The following is a 21741-nucleotide window of genomic DNA, read 5'->3' as shown; positions in this document are numbered from 1 at the left end:
GACTCTTTGGGCCCAGCTATCCAGCCAGTTTTTAACCCAATGAACTGTACACCAGTCCAAGCCACAAGCAGTAAGTTTCTTGAGGAGAATGTTGTGGGAAACAGTGTCAAAAGCATTACTGAAGTAAAGGTAGGCCACATCCACAGCCTTTCTCTCGTCCACCAAGCGTGTCACTTTGTCATAGAAGGAGATCAGGTTCATCAAGCAGAATCAGTGCTGACTGGGCCTGATCACCTGTTTGCCCTCTAAGTGCTGCGTGATGACACTCAAGATAATCTGCTCCATGAGCTTCCTTGGCACGGAGGTCAAGCTGACAGGCCTATAGTTCCCCGGGTCTACCCTCTGGCCCTTCTTGTAGATATTTGCAAGCCGCCAGTCGACTGGGACCTCCCCTGATAACCAGGACTGCCGATAAATGATAGAAAGCGGCTTGGCAAGCTCCTCCGCCAGTTCTCTCAGTATCATCAGGTGGACCCCATCAACTTGCATACATCCAAGTGCTGACAATTTTGCAACTTCTTCCATCTGCCTGTAGAACTCCTCATCAGTCTCCTCATCCTGGTTCAGTGGTCTATAACAGACCCCCACCAGGATGCTTGCCTTGTTGGCCTTCCTGCTGATCCTAACCCATAGAGACTCAACCTTATCATTCCCAGCCTCAAGTTCTGCAATATCAAAACTCTCTCTGTTATAGAGAGCCACACCACCACCCCTTCCGTGCTGCCAGTCCCTTCTGAAGAGCCTATAGCCAGACATTACAACACTCCAGTCATGAGAGTGGTCCCTCCACGTTTCCGTGATGGCAACCAAGTTGTAGCCTGCATGCCGCGCGATGGCTTCCAGCTCTTTCTGTTTGTTACCCATGCTGCATGCATTAGTGTAGATGCACTTCAGTTGGGCCATTGCCTTCTCTCCCAGCCTTGCCATTGTTACCCCTGGCACAGCTCTAACAAGCCTTGTTTCAGCCTCATCCCCCTTCTTACCTAGTTTAAAGCCCTCTCAATGAGCCCCGCCAGCTGCTGGCCCAGGATCCATTTTCCCCTTAGAGATAGGGACCCGTCAGGCTGGGTGTCAGGCCATCAGGCCGGGTGTCTAGTAAAGCGCACCATGGTCAAAAGAACAAAGTTTCTGTGTTGGCACCAGCCTCTAGGCCACGTGTTTATCAGGTGGGCTTTCCGTGTCCTCTCTGTACCCCTCCCTGCCACCGTAGGGATAGATGAAAACACCACCTGTACTCCGGCTCCATCCACTAACTGTCCCAGTCCCCTAAAGTCCCATTTGATGGTCTTCAGGCTTCTCTCTTCAATGTCATTGCTGCCAGCCTGGACTATTAAAAGAGGATACTAGTCAGAGGGGCGAACCAGGTTGGGAAGCTTTCTGGCAATGTCCCTGACTCTGGCCCCAGGGAGGCAGCAGACTTCCCTATGGGTAGGGTCAGGCTGACAAACAGAAAAAAAATCTGTTCCCCTGAGAAGGGAGTCGCCTACAACAATCACCCTTCTTTTTGTCTTGGTGGAGGCAGTCCTGAGGCGTGGAGTCGACTTCCCTAGGCATCTACCCTAGGCATCCTCCTGGGTAGACTTTCTACCTGTTCCTCACCTACCGGTCTCTCAAGCTCCAGGGCCTCAAACCTGTTGTGTAAGGGCACCTGGGAAGGTGGGGCTGGTGGGGGGGGGGGGCATCGCCTGTGATGTCGAGCAGGGACCTGTCTCCATTCCTCCTGAACTTCCAGGTCCCCTTCCTCTGCCCGACTGCAACAGGGCAGAGGATCCACCCCCATTTGGGGTGTCTCACCCCGGTACCTCTCCTTCAGGCCCTGCAGGGAGTTGCTCCACCAGTCTATCTCTCGCTCACACTTCCTGATGACCCTCAACGTCTCCACCTCCTCCTTGAGTTCTGCCACCAGGCAGACCAGGTCATCCACCTGCTCGCACCTCACGCACACAGTCTCTCTGCCCCCCGCACATGGTAGCAAAAGGCTCAGGCACTCCCTGCATCTGGAGACCTGAACTGCTGCATTTTTGAGCGGGCAGTCAGTCTGGGTGTGTACAAGCTTCCTAGAGAGAGCACTGTGCCTGGTGGAGACCATTGCAGCTTAGGTAGCAGTAGACCGCCGTTAGATCTCTTCGTATGGGCAGGGGAAGAACGCTCTGCCCTCCCTACTCGCGCTGCCTGCGCGAACTGCCATGCCACTGTCTACTGGCACACCACGCCCTGTTTGCCCGCTGTGGTCACTCCCACTCCCTAGGGGCTGCTTTTGAACGGCTGGGGAGAGGGCGCTGCTGGCTCCGCCTACACCTCGTCTGCCTCCCTCGCAAGGGCTACCGGGTACCAGTTGGTCCCTCGAGTGGCCTCGATGCCGGAAAACATAGCCCTGCCTGTCCGATCCCCCACTCTGCTGCAGAACGCGTCTGCCCCGTAGCTGATCACCTCAGGAAGTCAAATTTTCACCCTTACTTGCACAGTCAAACTTAATTTTCTTTCAAATTCCTTTGGTTGTACCTTAACAGAGTAAAACCAAACTCCAGGTAGAGAACTGAAACAATCATTATGTCTGCCTTCAAACTTTCTTATCAAGAGTGGAGAATTTTCTAGAAGATATGCTTAAGTGAAACATAAGCTCTAAAGCCTGCACAGGGGCACTAGGGGAACTCATATGGCCTAGTTATATATACAGACTTATACCTACCTCTTGGTCAATATAAAAATAACTAAATGGCTCTTTCTAGACATATAATCTGTGAAATTTGTAAGCCAAACCTGATGATAATTTTTCAGCTACAATTAAAGTCCATCTTCGTGTTCCCTAATTTACCAGCCTTCCTCCATGGTGACAAAAATGCATGAGCATTTTAAGCAGTAAGAAGATAAATCTAAAATATTTGATGCTGTCATGTCAGATAATACTTATTCCCTTGATCAGGTCTTGATATTTATCCTTCCCTCTTTGGGCTTTCTCAGTTATTTCTGTCCTGTATTAATTCGCACAAAACTTCCTATATGTGGGCTTTATGATTTAGAATCTCAACTGCTCATTCACTTAATGGGCTTTATTAATGTGCTTAACCTTCCCAGAGACACTTGTGACATGTTTTGAAGGGGAAAGAAGGATTCTGAGTATGCTCTATCTCATTTGTTTCTCCTGAGCCTGAAGTGCATTTTAAGCTCTTTCATCAGATAGCTAGTTTTTTGTTTTTGTACTTGTTCAGCATTGATGTGAAAGTAGTATTCTCTGCAAAAGAGTGAATTAGTTTCCTTTGCCCTATTCCTCATAAACTGGATTACACCCTTAGCAATAAATAAATAAATAAGTAAATAAAGATTGTACGTTGATTAGGAGCTGAGAAGCTGACTTGAAAATGGTAAATGTGGAAGTGCAGCTCTTTCACTTTATACACGGGTATTGCCTATGGAGAGAAAAGCATTAGACAGTGCGCTTTTCTAACAAGACTCTAAAAGCACTTGACAATATTTTAGCAAAGCTATTATCTAATAATTGTAGTACAGAAGAATGACATTAGCTGTTATAAAAGGGACAACATGAAAAGTTTGACTGTGAGGTATCAGTTAAAGCATGAAACAGTTACTTGGTATGGTCAATGTTCAGTGGGTATATACCAACAGATAAGTTGGCACAATGTTTCCGTATTGCTGCTCCCTCCATGCTTGGCTTGGGAGTTGCCATAATGTCAGAATTACCATCATGGTAATTCTGCAAATGAAACTGTTTGCTAAATTATATGTATAAAGGTTGCTTGTATTCTTCACCTTCCGAAGTAGCTGATTCTTAGCCAAGTTACCTATAAATCTTAAAAGCATTACATAAGCCAGTTTGGCAAAATTTTGTTATCTGAATGTGTACCTTATGATAGTAGAATTCAGGTACCATTTATCAAACAGCACGATACCGTGTTAGAACTCAGGAGAAATTCCATCTGAATTTCAAAACAGAACAAAATTATTTTCAAAGTATTAAGTAAGGACTGTTTCTGAGAAAACAAAACAAAAAGCTGCTATGCATTTACCATAATTTTTCTTGGCTCAATATCCTCTTACTCCTTTTAATATCAGAAAATATTAGAGGTACATTTGCACAGCAAAACCAACCTGTGTTTCAGTATATACCCCACTGAAGTCTACATGAGTTAGTAACTCATAAAGAGTGGCTAAGGGCCCTTGTTTTGCTCAGCCCAGAGCAGAGGCTGAGGGGAGGCCTCATGGCAGCCTGCAGTTCCCTCACAAGGGGAGCCGAGCAGGTGCTGAGTTCTGCTCTCTGGGGACAGCAACAGGACCTGAGGGAACGGCATGGAGCTGGGAGAGGGGAGGGTCAGGCTGGGTGTTAGGGAAAGGTTCTGCCCCCAGAGGGTGGTTGGGCACTGGGACAGGCTCCACAGGGCAGTGGTCACGGCCCTGAGCCTGCTGGCGCTCAAGAAGTGTTTGGACAATACTCTCAGACACATGGTTTTTGGATGGCCTTTTGGGAGTTGGACTCAATGTTCCTTGCGGGTCCCTTCCAACTTGCGGTATTCCATGATTCTGTGATTCTATGAACTCCAGTAAACTGGAATCACTGGCTTAGCCAGAATCCCTTCATACCTGAACCTGAATATAAAGTGACAAAGAACAGTCCTGACAAGAGAACGGAGTCCATTTTGGTAGCAGAACTACATCTTATGAGCCATGATTTTAAAAGATTTAAACCACAGTACATGAACTGTGTTGGAGGCTGTCACCTCTCTCTTGCTTCGAAGAATAATGCAGGCCTGTAATGAATACATGTATATATGCATGAATATATATATGTGTACACGTATATGCATACATGTATATGTAAACTTTAATCTAAATGTATGTATATATAATCTAAAAGAGTATACACACACATGTTCATAAATAAATAAAAAATCTGTCTTATTGAGACATTGCATCCTTCCTGTATATGCTTCCAGCCAGATTCCTTATATAAACAGGATCCATGCTCCCTGGATTTTGTGCCCTGTGATGAAAAGAATAGAGGAACTCAAGTACAGAGCCACTATGCTAGTTCTGTCAGTAATTTCATAAAATGACACAAAACAACTTTGAATGCATTTTACTAAAACAATTACAGAGAAGTTCTAAAAATTAATGTTTCTGCTGCACTTCAGCTCATAAGCCATAAGGGGATCTTTTGTCTTTCAGTATTACAGTGCTCAAGGAAAAAGAAGAGGATTCTGTTTTATGGTTCTGAGTCAGTCTTTTTCTTACTAACATATGGCCCCATTTTTCCAGGTTCTTTAAGCAAGTTGGTAACATAAACTTCGATGCATATGGAGTTTGATTCATGAAGAGTTTAATTTGCCTAGTATAAGAGATTCACATAGGTTATATAACATCATTAAATTATTTTTGTAGTTTGAGTAGGATCCATTGAGGAAGGCAAAACTGTTTCCCTGACATCCATTTATCACTGTTTGCTACTAATTAGAAAACTGGAAATACAATGTGGATGACTCACATTATCAGCATTGTCTTTGGACTGATATATCATTCTTTGTGCTTCTGCAAGAACTTTTATTAATTTCCTAATTAATCTTTTTTTTTTTTTCTTTTCTTTCTTTTTTTTTTTTTTTTTAAGGTTTCTGACAGATGTGACTCCATTTTCGTTAATGGCAAGGAAATGAAAAGCAAAGTGGATACTATTGTTAACTTCACTTACCAGCATTTTACCACCCAATTAGAAGTGACGGTCTGGGTTCCACGCCTCCCGCTGCAGATAGAAATATCTGATACAGAGCTTAGCCAGATCAAAGGCTGGAGGATACCTGTCACCTCCAATAAAAGGTATGCTCACAGCATTAGCACTGTCCAGATATGTGCCCAGAGCCTTTGATTTTAGAATGCAGCAAATTTTTAGAGTATTTCTCAGGATCTGAACTCTCCTGTTTCAAATGAGTTTTATAGTCTGGCTTAGCCTTCATTACAAAATGCCCAACAATTGTATAAGAAAGCTGCATTTTATCCTGATTTATATATATTTTAAAAGTTAGTGACTTTACTTGGAGCATTAATCAATTCTGTACAATCTCAGAAAAATTGCATCATACACTCCAATGTCCAAATGTGACAAAAAGAACCAGAACCTCTCAATTCCATATATAAAATCATGTGTGTGTGTGATATTAAGCTCTGACAGTGTTTAATTTTTGTGTACACAGCTGAATAAAATAAGGCCAGAGAGGAGTCAGGCCACTGAGCATACATAGCACTTAGATGTCATGCAAGTCCAAGCCAGTCTTTTCTCTGCAAGAATCTGCCTGGGCACAGTTGAGGAAACAGCTTACACCAGAGATCGAAGGGGCACCACATAGATCCAGAGGATACCCAAATCTCATTGTTGTGGCATATGGAAACAGCCATTGATCATGAACTCAGTCTAGACATAGCTTTAGGCAGGGAAAGATGAACCTTGGAAAAGAAAATCCAGATATTTGAGGCTGTTGAGTTTTAAAAAGAGTTCTGGGTTTCTGATTTTGCATTCCTGTAGTCATTAAATACTTGTTTTTCCATCAGTAGAACTGAGTAACTTGCTCATTTCACCGTGATGTTGGGAGAATACTGTTCAGCCTATTCCTGTGTCAAGTGAGGCGTAACTTTATACAAAGTACTTAAAGTTCATAAAAACTGAGAGATTTTTTTATGCCTAGGAAACATATACTGAGCATTCCAAATATTGGCATCTGCCACTCAGACAGAATTCTGAACATGTTCAAAATTTCACTGCAGAAGAAAACTTCAGCTATACTGAAGCCTAGCTGAAAATATGTGCTTTTAGAGCATGTGTTGTCCTTTTTAATTTGCATTTGACATCAGAGTAACTTAGAAAGCCTTGTTATGTCCTATTATGCAGGATTCTGAAGGGGACATTCTTCCTCAGAAACAGAACTCCGGTTTCTTTTAACCTGATTGAATATAGATAAGGTTCTCATTTCTGTGGATTCCTCCAGTTGACCTTGGCAACCCCATATCCATTACTGCAATGCAGCATACAGCTTCCCTAACAGATTCACCTACTACCTCTGTATGTTTTCTTAGCATTACTTGATATTTCTAAATTCAAAAGCAGCAGTAAAAGTGCACTTTGCACAATACTGCTTCTGTCATTTTGTCTTGTTATACTGGATGATGTGCCAGACACCTTTTTTTTTAAAACAAACAAACAAAAACCACAGTAATATTAGCAAATTCAGAACAGAATAACGCCTTCTTAACAGCCATTTTTAAAAACTGTATTTTAGGTCTGCCCTTGTTGTCACTGTCCCTTACCATTTGGGACCATAGCAGGGTAGCAACAGCACACTTAAAAATAGCTCTTAAAGATCAGAAGGCAGAATTTCCCTGAAAATCAGTGGTATCACGAAGAGGCAGATAGAATGGCTTGAGAACATGTGAAATCTTGCAGGTGGCGAAGAGTTGTAAGACCAACAGGACTTTGGATGATTATGCAGTCTCTGCAGTTTATAGCAGACTTGGGTGAAGCACACCTTACCAGATCTGAATTAGGCAAAAAAACCCCACACCTATAAAAAACTGTATTCTGATTAATAGATTCTACCAGGACAAACATGGATTGAAAACAACAACACAAAAAAGTGGATCTGCTCTCTTAGCCTTCCCTACTGAAAACGTTTATTCTAGAAAAAAATATCTTTTGGACAATTTGCTAGATTAAAAGCTTCCAGGAACACTACTATATTGGTGAATTTCAGGCTAAGTTGAAAAATGGTACTTGAGAACAAGGCATGACAACTACTGAAATTTGTAATACAGTGATAAAGCATTTCTGGCAGCAGTAACTGTAGCATTAAATGCTATGGCAGTTCTTGCTAAAGCACTCAATTTGCCCAGGAGAACATCTCAGCTACTGAAGAGCCTTAAAGAGCCCAAACAGACAGCAGTGGAGGAGAATTATCTAATAGTTTATGAGAGCATAAAACTAAGGGTAACAGCACACAAAATGTACAGCATACTCAGGTAATGATCTCGGAAGGGAGAACTGACTGACTTCTTGGCTATGTGGGTGTTTTTTTCTGGAGGCTATAGCAGAATAGGTGATGAGGATCTGGCACAAAAGGAATTTGTTTGTTTGCTTCTGTGATAAAGGCAAAGTTGCCATCTGCAGAAGGAAGAAATGTGCTAGGTGATGAATGAACTGAATATATGACAGCTGCTTAAAGTTTCACTTAACTTACCTTCTGCATGTAATGTGCCTGGTACTGTAACACTTAGGCACAGCTCCTACTAAAGCCAGTGGGGATTTCACTTACTAAATGGCTGCAGGATTAAGCTGTTGATGTTTATTATAGGAGTAAACTTTCTGCAGCAAGCTTGGTGAGACAGTCAACTGTTGTTAACAGTCGTGGACATTTGACTTTAAATATGGAGCACTGGAAATTTACCCCCTGGTGTCAAGTTGTGATTTATTTGGCCGGCTGAAATAAAGATAATGGTCTGAGAGTCTGCTCTGTTCGCAGTCTGGCAAAGCAGTGCAAGTTTGCTGCTGCTCAGATTGTAGCTGAACTGCTGGCATGTCTTTAGCCAGCATTTCCTGTGAAGGGTTGAAGAGAAACCATGACCACTGCATCATGCCCCAGAATTGCAGCTGGCAGTTTATGAGATTGTGTTCCAGTATTCCATGCACAAGTGAACTGGAAAGGTTTCAACTACAAGCAACTTTCCCTTTGTTTTATGGAATGCTCATTTGAATTCCTTTTAAAACTTTGGGAAGCAGTATTCTATATCAACGGGCAATCTAGGACTAGCATTAGTTTTGCTCAGTCTGATATTTACTTTGTACCTATGGTTTTTGCATTTATGTTTAGATTTATCTCGAATTTACCTGAGATTTAATGCATTTTCCATTTGTTGTCTTGATTTTTTCTCTGATTTTTAATTTGTCTTATAACTCCATCTCCTTCATAACTACATTTTTCCCAAGAACCTAAAACACACGGGAGTGCTTCTAACAAGTTTTCAAATTGAAGCACACAAGCCATTTGGGCTGCAGTCAGGTGCTGAAGGTTGGTTTCCTGAATCCTCATTCAGTGATATAACCAGAAGGCAACATTCACTCACCCCAAACAATGGTTCACCTGTACTTTTTCACAGTTCCTTCCTGCTATGGATAATATGGTGTTAGTGCTACACAGGGAGAAGATCATCCATCATGTAATGTATGATACCTCAGAACAGGTTTGAAAAAAAGAAAGTGCTTTAATCTTTTTTTTTTTTTTTTTTTTTTGACCCACAAGGATTGTCAAATCTAACTCGAGTCCCCAAAGGACCATCCAAAAAATTAGACCATGTGTCTCGTGTCTGAGAGCATTGTCCAAATGTTCCTTGAACTCCAGCAAGCTCAGTTCCCCCAGGTCCTGTCACTGTCCCCAGAGAGCAGAGCTCAGTGCCTGCCCCTCTGCTCTCCTCATGAGGGAGCCGCAGGCTGCCATGAGGCCTCCCCTCCAGGCTTAGTGAACTAAGGGACCTCAGCTTCTCCTCCTACATCTTCCCCTCTAGACCTTTTACTATCTTCGTTGCCATCCTTTGGACACTCTTTAACAGCTTTATGTCTTTCTTGTGCTGTGGTGCCCAAAACTGCACACAGTATGCAAGGTGGCACATTGCCAACAGGTCAACTGAAACTATGTCACGCTCCTCAGCTTTACTCATGGAAGGACTGTAATCCGTTTTTGCTTATCTCACCTCACCACAGACAAGACAGTTTTCATAGAATCACAGAACCACAGAATGGTTTTTGGTCAGTAGGGGCCTTAAAGTTCGTCTGTTCCCCCCTCCCGGGATACCTACCACCAGACCAGGCTGCCCACAGCCCCATCCAGCCTGGCCTTGAGCCTCACATGAGGCATTGCTTTTCTACTCTCCTCCTGTCTGCTTGGGTCGGTATCTTCCCACCAATGCCTTGTCTTCTCCACAAGAACTAAATATTGCTATAGACTTGTTTGTCAATCAACAGAAGGTGAAATTTCTGAGTATTTGTTCTACTCTGGTTTCCCTGCTGCCTCATTCTCATATGCTCAGTGTGGCTGTGCTGGTTCAGTTGTCTGAGGGGCTGAGCCAGATGGCAAAATATAACTGGATTTACAATGATCTTTTAAATGTTTTTATTGGTGCTGTCAACAAAAGAAACACTTGTGAAACTACTGCCTCAGCATGGCTGTTCTTCATCTGAATAGCTACTTCTATTTCAGACCTGAATATGCCCAAACCACATCTGTTCTTGCTGATGTTTGTTGATCTAATAAAATGTATTACTTTTCCCTATAAACTCTGACATGTTTGTAATTGTAAAACACATTTGATTACAGACATGTTTGCTTATCTAACTTCTTGAATAATTTCCTTTAAGCAATGCAAGAGACAGGGTCTTTACACAAACTGTACAACTGTTGCATGCCTGGGCCAGTTTGAGCTAAGTGGCAGTTTCCACCTGCTCTGAACTGCTGTAGGAGTAGGGACATGCTCAAGCAACAGCAATAATGAGGCTCTTTTAATGCCAGAAACTGGGAAGAAGAAAAAAAAGACACCACTATGTAAGAGCAGTTACAGAATTTACCAGATCAATCTGTGCATATATGGCAGACCTGATTATTGTTATCATTATCCAGAGGAGAACGTCATCTGTGGTGTGTGCTGCTGCAGATGTGAAGAACCTCCCTTTCCAGATGAAAATAAGCTTCATGGGATCAGGCCATGATACAGGGTCCTTGAACTAGCATGGACTAACAGAAACCTCTGCTCCTGGAATGGGCTGTAGAAAAGCTTAGAATTGTAGCAAACAGAAGGTATATATTTAAATTAAAGTCAAATATTGGAGTGGAGAAGAGGTCCAGGCAGCCTCTGCTAGTCTAACAAGGCACATTTACTTTGATTCCTCATGCATCTGCAAAATAATTATCCTCTTTCTGAAGCTCCTGCATTAGCTCTGTGCCCATATATTTACATGTACATCTGATGAATGGCTTCAACTTGCATTAATAGGAATTGCATGGCTAAAGCTTCACAGAACAAGCTGGAAATTTCATTTCAGTAAATATTTGCAACTGGAATAACAGGTTTTCATGAGCTTCCAGGGAAACAGACATCATACATTATGACTCCAGCATATGCGTCAGTGTCAAGCATGTAGTTAAGGGGACTTTTACCAGCATCTGGCCTTACTGAACAAAAGCTAATAAAGCCATTGCTAAGTCAGAGTGACCAAAACCTTTGAGTAGCATAAACCTTTAAAACATACTAAACAGAGTTAAGCCAGACATGGTATTGCTTGTGAATGGCAGTGTTTTGAACTAATGGTTAATTTGGTGGTAGGTCTGCTTTGGTCTTGTCTAGTACCAGAGCCAAACACAGGAAAGTTAGCTGGAGTTAAATGAAGGGGAAAAAAATGCTTTAGTTAAACCTCTTCATGAGTGCTGTCACTTGGAAATAAAGCCATTTTTAGAGTGAATTAAGTGAAACTGGATTCAAACCATTTCATTTGTGAATAATAACATCCACACAAAGTTTGAACACGCTGTAAATTCACTCTTTGTTAATTGAGTTTAATGTTCTCTGGAGATAAAGCCACAGAGATTTTTGTTAATAGGCAGATTGCATTTTCAGGATCTGCAGAGGCACCAAATAGCTTTTCTTCTTGAGCTGTGAATAGAGCTATGTGCAACTTCTGTAGCTTTCACTAAATCAACTTCTAGTGGCTTGAATTTTTATTTATTTATTTTTTTAATTAGGGTTGTTTCATATGTTTTTAAAATCTGTGACTTTTTAATGGGTATTTCAAATTCAAAACCAGCAAAACTTATTTCTTCAGGGTTTTTTAAATAGAAAATTAGTATTTGGCCCAAGAACTTTTGAGAGTGGGGCAAATTAAAAGAGACATATAAACTGCTTACAGACAGAGTCTGTAATATAAATTTGACAGATCACTGATTAGATCAGTGCTAGCAGGCACCCTCGCTGTTTTAACTCAGCTCACTGGCAAAGGCTTTCAGCGTGAAATGTAAATTAAATGTAATTTTGGCAACCTTGGTTCACTCCAGAAAAGCAGGAAAAAAAATCTTCCAAAGAAGTTTGCAAAGCAACAAGAAATAGCATAAGAAGGATTCTGAGAGTGATCCAGAGCTAACCTCAGAGATGATCAAGGGGGAAGAAGCAAAATATGCAACGATAGCTTATATTCACGAGGACATGTCTTAAAGATAAAACGAGTTCACTGCTTAAGGAAGGATTTTAAGCCTACTGAAAATACTGTAACAAGAAATTTAGGATTCTAAAGGGAACTATGTAATTCAATGGATTTCAAATATTTTGTTGGGTCCATGGAGACAGAACACTCAATTGCTCTTATTAACTGAATCAGGGATTTGTGGCTTTTGAAGTGGAAATGGACGTAATTTAGTCAAAAAAAAAAAAAAAAAAAAAAAAAAAAAGAACTTGAGTTGTTACCTAGTAAAGCAGACTTGCAAAGCTCATATTGGTAATTCAAACACCTCTATTTTTTCTTCACATTGACATAAGAAAGTTTCTTGCCCAGTCCATAGTTTAAGAATGCTTTTCTGGTGTTCCACATTTGCATGCAATAGAAACCATGTACTTATAAGAAGAAATAGATAGATACCAACAGCTGTAACTATTTTTGTAAAGGAAATAGAACCCTTTGTCTGTTTGAGATACCACAAGAAAAGTTGGGGGTTGAATCATCTTTTAGTACTGGCTGCCCACATAGTCCAAAGCCTCATAATACAGGTAGTAGTGCTTCCTCTCTGCCCTTATGTAGCTTTCCTCACACCTTTTGGTCATGCTGCCCACAGCTCACATTTCTGAGCTGTACGGGCCTGGGACTGAAGCAGTTCTCTCTCTTGAACTTGTCTAGTCTCTATTTCCTCATAAACAGACTAAAGTTTTAGACAGTGAAAGTAAAAATAATTAAGTACAAAAAATATGAATAGGAGTAACATGTTGGATCTGAGTAAAATACCTGGTAGTGCAAAGATAAAGAATAAAACAGAGTAGTGTAAAAACAATTAAGTTATTGTAATGTTGAATATGAACATTTTTCTTCACATCACAGAACACCAGTTCTGTGTCTCTTTTTCCATACGAAAATTGGTTCCCACTAATTCTGTGGCCTGGGGGATTTTCCCCAAAATCTGGTAAGTACTTCTCACATGAATATTTCCTGAGCATTCTTCTCCAACTCTACACAGATACTAATAGTACTGACTGTGGTAATAAAACAGTGACAAAGCCCACATCTCAGGACTAAACTTGTTTTTTCCAAAGCTTGAGATTATTCAGAGCTGGGTTATGGTTTAGATAAGCTGAATGGGGCCATAATACAGGAATAAATTGGCAGTTAGAACCTTATAGAGTTCATGAACTCTTGTACAGCATTATAAAGCCAAACGACATCTAAATAGGTGTGGGTCAGGTAAGCTCTATGAATATCCCTTCTAGTGCTGTCCCTGTGGCTGTTTTGCTGACTGGTTTGCTTCAGCTCCTAGTCTAGGCTGCAGCTCAGGTTGGGACAGAGAGAACAATTGAAAATTTGCCTCAACTACTCAGCTGGTCTAACTTCTTGGTGTATTGTAAATCCTATTTTAGGACACTGTTTTGTCTTAATTCAGTGGTTATTCAGTGATGCTTCATTGACTAATGATGGACACTTGTTTTACACACACAACACCAGAAGGCTGTACCAAATACCACTAACTTGACTCTGAATATATATATATCCAGCTAACAAATGATGCATTGAGAATATATTTCCAGTGAATTATATTCTGTAACACCAGGACTTTCTAGCATTTTGACGAGCACAAGGGCTTTTCTAAGATACATTTTCAGTATTACGGTTTGCCAACTTTGTCATAAAACAATTTATAACAAAAGCAATTCTGTTTCATAATAGTTTCTCATAGCTGGTATTTCAAAAGGGATGATAAAGGAACACAGTAAACACAATACTACTTCCCAAAATACTGTGAAAAATAAGAGGCTTACCCTTTTATTTTGCACCCTTGCTATAAAGTTGCCTCAGGCTCAGTAAATGAGCAAAGAAGGAAGGCAAAATATTTCTGAACAATCAATTCCACAGCATGAGGTTATAATGAGGAAAAATGCAACCACCTAGAGCTTAATACCTGACTTGCAAGTGATAAGAAAAATCCATGTGTTTGCCCCAAGGAATAAACAATAACAATAAAAAAGAATTGATGGGAGAGTGAGTATTAAACCAGGGAAAATTCTGTGAGATGTGACCAGCCCTGATATCATGTACAAATCATTGTGATGCCTTATAAAAGGCTTATGAAAAACTGTTATATTGTCATGGGTTATATTTTTCAAGAGGGAAAGAGAAAACATTAATGGAAGTGTACCTAATGCTGCACCTATTCCTAAGAGTGAGTCCCACCAGTCTGGGACAGTGTACATCAGCAAAAGGGATGTCCTGAATAGTAATTTAAGTGCATAGCTTGTTTTTTTTTTTGTTTGTTTGTTTGTTTTTTTGGAAGCTCCATGTGGTTGTTACATGATTAAATATAGCAGACACTTGGATGAACTATAAGAGATTTAAGGCTAAATCATGGTATATGCCTCAAATGTAGAGGGCTTAATGAGCGATATGTGATAAGGTGGAGAAGCATTACATAAGCAGGGATTCCTGATTGTGTTAAAATAAAGTGATACAAATATTATGGTCAAGGCCCCCTGCAGAGCTGCTACAGGGGTTTGTTCCAGAACTGCCCTGTCATAAAACTTTCAGGCTGCTTTCCTTAGCCCTCTGCAGGCTTTGACTGCCAAGTGAAGACAAGGTGAACAGGCAGTGGATCCACTGACATCTCAGCCATGACAACTATATCTGCAAGTTGCTGGGCAGTGCCAGTCAAACAAAGAATTGACTAATTGATGTGACAGCAGCTTTTTGATGGTACAGTGCAAAATCTGTACAAGCTTATAACTCAGATTTAGTAACCACTCTTCCAAAATCTGTTTCCCTGCTTCTCATGCAGTAACAGATGATGCTAACGTTAATCTAATTGAAAATAATGAGCAAATGGAGCTCTGCAATGTTGTACAGAGATCATGGCAATTCAGTAAACATGGATCTGTTTACAGGCCTACTCGTGACAGTGAGGACGAAGAGGATGATGAGAAAAAAGGAAGAGGTTGCACCCTTCAGTATCAGCATGCCATGGTGCGAGTCCTCACCCAGTTTGTAGCTGAATCTTCTGAGCTTGGAGGCCACTTGACCTACATGCTAGGCTCTGAGTGGCAGTTTGACATCACTGACCTTGTGACTGATTTCATGAAGGTAGAAGAACCCAAGATTGCTAAGCTTCAGGATGGCCGAGTGCTGGTTGGTCGGGAGCATGGCATCACCACAGTTCAGGTACAGCCTAAAATGTCACTGCAGCTTCAGTAGAAGCATAAAAGCAAGTCTGAACAGGTTTTAATTTTTGCTGTTTGTTGCTTCTGTACAATAGGTGAAACTTTACGTGAAATACTGTATACTTTAGGTGAAACTTCTGAAGGGATTTATCCATGTTAATGTGACTTGGGAACACTATGGGATTTTGTGAACAGTGAAGCAAGTTACACGATCCCCACAACTAGCTTTTTTTTATTTCAGTGGCATCTTATGAACCCAACAGAAAATTTTACCCAAGATCTACATGCATCTTTACATGCCTAAATTAGTCCCTTTATGTTCACAAAATGAAACACAAAAAAATGGAACATAAAAACACTCTGTAGAAATCTTTCAGAGTGTTCATGTTCACTTATCTATCTAACTTTATTCATATTTGTAAATCAAAATAAAGCAATTATGAGCATTAGAGATAAACTGTAAGCATCCATAACATTCCAGTCACACTAAGTTTCCTATGCAGTCAACACGAAGAAAGAGGTACTTTTAGGGCTCAGTTCCTATCAGCCTAAAACAAACATCACAGAGAGGTCAAGGGATTTCTGCCCTTTAGATGATCTTTCTCTTCAGTGACTACAAATGACCAGAAGGCAGCTAGCACGGATGCACATAGCTGTAATGTAGGTGCCTGATGTTAGGTTAGATGATTTGCATATCAAGTATTTGGGGCTTGATCCATCTGTCTCTGGAATCAGTTGAAAGATGATTTATCTCCTGAGCATGTTAGAAACAAAGTCTTAAAGCAAACTGACAGGACTATTTGGCATGGAAAGATGAAGACAGGAACCCAGTGGGATTTCTCAAAATCCTTTTGCAAATCTTACTTTCATTTCCTTCAGGACCTCTGTTCTCATAAAGGCATCAGGCCAAGTTCCTACCACCCAGTCTCTGCATAGTCACACTTACTGAGTTTCAGCATTAATCAGTGTCTTACACAATGTCTTGTACTATACAGCATTCACTGGAAATGTTACAGACCATACAAAAATAACTTTAAAAAATAATCCCTTTAATTTAAACTATACTTCATAGTTGACATGAGGCTTCCATATTGAAATGATAAAATGCTTTAATAAATTATTTTGGAAATGCAGTAATTTAGCAGCAAACAAGTCTAATCTCTTGGAAGAAACATGAACTATATACATAAAATGTGACAAAGTTGAGATTAACCAAAGTGTTATGCCAATTAGAATCTAATCTTGCTTTCTAACACAGTTCCTGTTTCATGCATGGCATTTCTTTTCTCTTTCAAGGTTCTGTCACCTCTTTCTGATTCCATCTTGGCGGAGAAGACAGTGGTAGTTCTAGATGACCGTGTAACTATTACAGATCTAGGAGTACAACTAGTTTCAGGCTTGTCTCTTTCCTTACAAATCAGCAAAGGAAATAAGAGAGCTATTGTTTCTACCACTTCTGCATATGATATTCTTCATACTCCAAAACAGGTATGATCCAAAATAGGGTACAAAAATAATTGTTTTGTTTACTTCATTTTTGTCAGAAGCTAGGGAAAAGCTACTTGCTGTAAATTTAGACTGCACATACAATTGTATGACTTTGTTAAAGGCAGTAACTTCACATCGTAAATGCTCTTCATCTTAGTAATCAACTCCTACAGGTACAAACACCCACACAGGATGAACATTAAACTCTCCAGAACTAATTCAGACCTGCATAGCACTGGGAAAGTGATGGCCATATTTGTGCACGCATAATGATGTAGAAGGCATTTAGGTGCACTTGAGACACATCTTTTTCTATAGCTAAATATGGGTTAGCTCCATATGCAGAGGGAGAAATCCCATGCCTGAAAAGTCTCTAAGCCAGTTCAGCCAAAACAACCTTCTGTACAACCTATGTACAGAAGTTTTCATGGTGTCCCTTGCTGAAATTTGATGGATTTGGGCTCATTTGAATGGTATAATCTGAGTAATTAAATAGTTTAGGATGAGACCACAGAATAAAGTACATATATCTTTTTCATTATATTTATCATAGAATTGATACTCTATATCAGTAGAGAAAGGGCAACTGTCTTTTTAGTGGTAGTAATTTGTAGTAAGAGGACAAATTTTTTTGGTCAAAACCTTCTTAAAAATGGTGGAGTTGTGAGTGCTTCTGTAGTTTCCACAAAGACCTTTTTCAATCAAAAAGTGATTTTACAATCACTTTTGTACATTTCACAAAATCTTGTATATTTGAAAGCATAACAGAAAATTTAAAATAATGCATTGAGGTGTTTTCCTTAACCCAGTTTGTTTCAATGGGCTGAATGGGATCATCATGGGATCAACCTGTAACAGCTCTGCGCATGGTATTAAGTAAATCATTGAAACTGCAGCATTACAGAGATTCCTCGTTATAGGACCTTTATAAAATTAATTAACCAGGCCTTTAAAAATACAATTATTTTCATCACAGGGCCCTGGCATTCAAAAAAGGAGTCTCATTTAAGACTTAAAAAAAGAATTGGAAAAAAAATGTTTGTCAGCAATTTTTATTAAATTTAGATGACTGTATCTTTGACAGTTACTGAAGATGAGATAAATGCCTAATGGTCTAGAGCACACAAAATTGCAAAAAGAAAATAAGAAGCAGAGTAGACATTTTCATTTTTTCTTTGGAAAATACACCAAAGCTAAACTGTGTGTTTATTTTGCTGATGTCAAACAAACAACAGAGTATCGCCTATGTGCTTGTTTCACACTTTTTTTTTTTTTTCATTCTCTTTCCCTTACAGGAAGCCATAGTCAGTGCTTGGATTTTGTTCAGTGATGGGTCAGTGACACCATTAGATATTTATGACTCCAAGGATTTCTCGATCACCATCACTTCACTGGATGAGATGGTAGTGTCTACGCACCAAAACCTTCAGTCAAAATGGCCTGGGGTAGTGGCAGAAGGGGATGGGCAAGGACCTCTGATTAAAATTGAAATGGTCATCAGTGAACCATGTCAGAAGACTAAGCGAAAGAGCATTCTGGCTGTTGGGAAAGGTAGCATCAAAGTGAAGTTTGGTCAAAAAGATGCTGACCAAAAAGGAAGCAGTAATGACATTGATGAGACAGATAGAGATTTTAAAAGCCATGCAAGCAATTCTATAGAAAAACCTGCAGAAGAAGATAGGATAGCACAGGAATGGTCCAAAAATGGAGCCCTTGGTAATCATGAGGACAATGCAAACAAAAGCACAACTTTCATGTCTCCCATTGATCAGGAGTCCCTTGATGATGACCAGCTCCAAAATAACCCAACTGCCTTTACAGGTTTCCCTGCACAAGTAGAAATACCAGGAGAAAACAATCCCAGTGATCTCACATTGACTTCAAGAGGATTAACAGATTTGGAAATTGGCATGTACGCCCTGCTGTGTGTTTTCTGCTTAGCTATCTTGGTCTTTTTGATTAACTGTGTGGCATTCGCTTGGAAATACAGGCATAAAAGGTTTGCTGTGAGTGAGCAAGGCAACATGCCCCATTCCCATGATTGGGTCTGGCTTGGAAATGAGGTTGAACTCCTGGAGAACCCAGTTGACATTTCACTCCCATCGGAAGAGTGCACTACCATGATTGATAGAGGAATGCAGTTTGAAGAAAGCAACTTTCTCCTTAATGGGAGTTCTCAGAAGACTCTTCATAATCATATTCTCAGATCTTCTGAGTACATTTGTGAAAAAGAAGTTAAAAGTGAACCTATAAACCCTTCTGGGCCAAAGCAGAAGCGAGTGAAGTTTACTTCCTATACAACAATACTGCCAGAAGATGGAGGCCCCTACACCAACTCAATTCTATTTGACAGTGATGATAATATTAAATGGGTATGCCAAGATATGAACCTTGGTGATTCCAAGGAACTTAGGGACTATATGGAAAGACTGCAAGACAATATGTAAAACTACTTTCTTATGTTTGTAATCACCTTTATGCCTTCTGTTTATGGATGGTGGAGCAGTCAGTCCAGTCAGCAATAGGAGCAAGACAGCCCAACCTTGGAGTTACTGAGATGATAAGCTGATATCACTGAGCAGGTACAAGAGGCTGGCTGAGTTAAAGCTGTTTCACCACAAACCAGGATGTGCCCCTAAAACAGCTACCTGTAGGTGTTGGAGGTGTCACACATGATGGCTGTTTTTGAATACTGCCTGGTACTAGCAAAATGCTAATACAACTACGCTCAGACTCAGAGGAGACTTCATTTGTTTGTCATCTCTCATGATAAATGGTTAATCAGAAAAGAAAGGGATCTTTGTTTGCATTGATTTTTCTAATTGTCGTCCTTTGTAAAGCACAGTGGACATATCTTGCTTACAACCTGAATCAAGGCGTACGTTAAAAGGGATTTGAATGAACCTAATTTTATTGCCTATGTGCAATGCAGCCAAGTAGTCTTACTATTTTTTACACATATAAAAAAAAAACACATGTGGTTCATTTGTTTTCTTATTGTTTATGAATTTTATTTGACTTAGGGAACATTATTTTCTTGGGAGGATTTTTTTGTTTGGTTGTACCAAAGTGTAGTACAGTAATATTTATAATGATTTAAGTTTTCCATTCATCTGCATCAGCCCCTAGAGATACCTCCTTCATCACTGATTATCTTTCTCCTTTCCATATGGGTATATGGGTCGTTAGTATTTGAAACATAGAAAGGTATTAGAACTCTTACCGGGAAAGGGTTGTATCTTCTTACAGGGAACTGTAAATACAATAATAAACCCTGGAATATAAAAATCAAGGAGTAGCCCTGGGTTTACTTTTGTTATTGCTAACATGAAAAGGTAACCTCCAACCAAACAACACACAATCCAATGGAAAACACTTTTCTGAAACAGCAGCTTGGTTGACAAAACGCATTATCAGAATGAGAAAGCCACACACAGTATTGAGATGCATAGAATATGAAGGAAATTTCCTAGCAAATAAAGAAAGGCTTGGAGTCAGTTTACTCTTTACTAATAAATTAATACATTGATGATTTAGCAGGACATAGAAGTCCATGTACAACAAATAATGCCCCAGACCTTGTCTAAAACATCACTGATCTTATGGCTGCTAAAGAGAAAACATTTATACTGTGTTTCATTTAAAAAGGGAGCAGGAAAGAAAAGGCATACTGGGCACATTATAAAGTGGCTATTTGCAGTTTTATCAAGGAATACATGTTGCAGATTCAAAGTTGTTCTCGCACATGCATTACATGTATTTTTATATTGAAGAATAACTGAAATATGCTGAAAACAATAGGAAAAAAATGAAACTACATAATGATTAAAAAACCCACAAGAGTAAAGCACATGTTCTTATGATGGATCTTGTGCAATATACACAAGATCCAAACTACAATTGCCTTATGTGTCATAATTACCATCTTTTCGGTAGACTGAGATTGGATTTGAATTTTCTAATTCAGCTCTGATATTGGAACAGAGCAGACAACTTTTATTCAAGGAAATTCTACGTTTGGTTCCTAAACCATAGCTCAGAACATGTTTAGTGTAACTACTATAAAATACTAGAATTCCGATAGTGAATGAGGACACCAGGTTTATATAAGATATTAAAGACTTGCTGGCATTGAATTGCATAGTGAGGTGATGGCATCTGTTATAATCCAATTTTAAGCAGATAAAATAACAGACCACAGAGATGTTTCAATTTGGTAAGGGATGTGGTACTTGTGCATCAGTTGAAATCTTTGGATCTTCAACAAATGTTCTTTCGTCTTTAAATGATCCAGATCTAATGAGGAACTATTCTTACTATGATCCTCATGATTAACATCAGACAAAAAAAGAAGTCCCTGTTTAAATTTAGTTTGTCTTCTCAAAATGCTATTTTGTGTTAGACCCAGCCATAAACCAAGAGTATCATTTGCACAAATGTAAATGAGTATAAAGCAATCACAGGAAAACCTCATCTAGGAATCAGACACAACAACTCGATGACAGTAGCTGCAGAGGGTGAGCAGGATTGCTGTTCTCATGAACGCACTCCCACCAGCTTACCAGTGCCACTACAACCTCACAGCAGTGTGCTGGGCTCTGTAACCCACCTCTTCACTGTGGCCCCAGTTCTGCTAACTACACCAGCAGGTGCTGAACTCCACCCCCAGTCAGTCTGCCACACAGAATGAAGCGACTTAGAGTTGTGCTCCTCTGCTGTTCTGTTCATTATTAGGTAACACTAGGTAACAATAGACTTTTACAGGCTTTACTGGCCTGGTCAGGAAGTGGCTCTTCAAGGGCCATAGCTCCA

The 21741-nt window shown here is 40.1% G+C and overlaps 1 protein-coding gene across 1 annotated transcript in view; it reads left to right on the top strand.

Moving 5' to 3' along the window:
* Nucleotides 1-19376, top strand: part of TMEM132B (transmembrane protein 132B) — a gene marked incomplete at both ends in the record, with an annotated part of 259315 nt that extends 239939 nt beyond the window's left edge. Inside the window, 4 exons of the mRNA XM_082773713.1 lie at nucleotides 5618-5823; nucleotides 15169-15442; nucleotides 16738-16929; nucleotides 18225-19376. Coding sequence (XP_082629839.1) covers nucleotides 5618-5823; nucleotides 15169-15442; nucleotides 16738-16929; nucleotides 18225-19376 — 1824 coding nt within the window. The remainder of the gene's footprint in view (nucleotides 1-5617; nucleotides 5824-15168; nucleotides 15443-16737; nucleotides 16930-18224) is intronic.
* Between the last annotated feature and the right edge of the window lie 2365 nt (nucleotides 19377-21741).

The sequence above is a fragment of the Aythya marila genome (assembly GCF_965140915.1).
Source record: "Aythya marila genome assembly, chromosome: 17".
NCBI classification, from domain to species: Eukaryota; Metazoa; Chordata; class Aves; order Anseriformes; family Anatidae; genus Aythya; species Aythya marila.
Note: the sequence above shows the minus strand (reverse complement) of the source record. Positions and strands in the feature narration are given on the sequence as shown.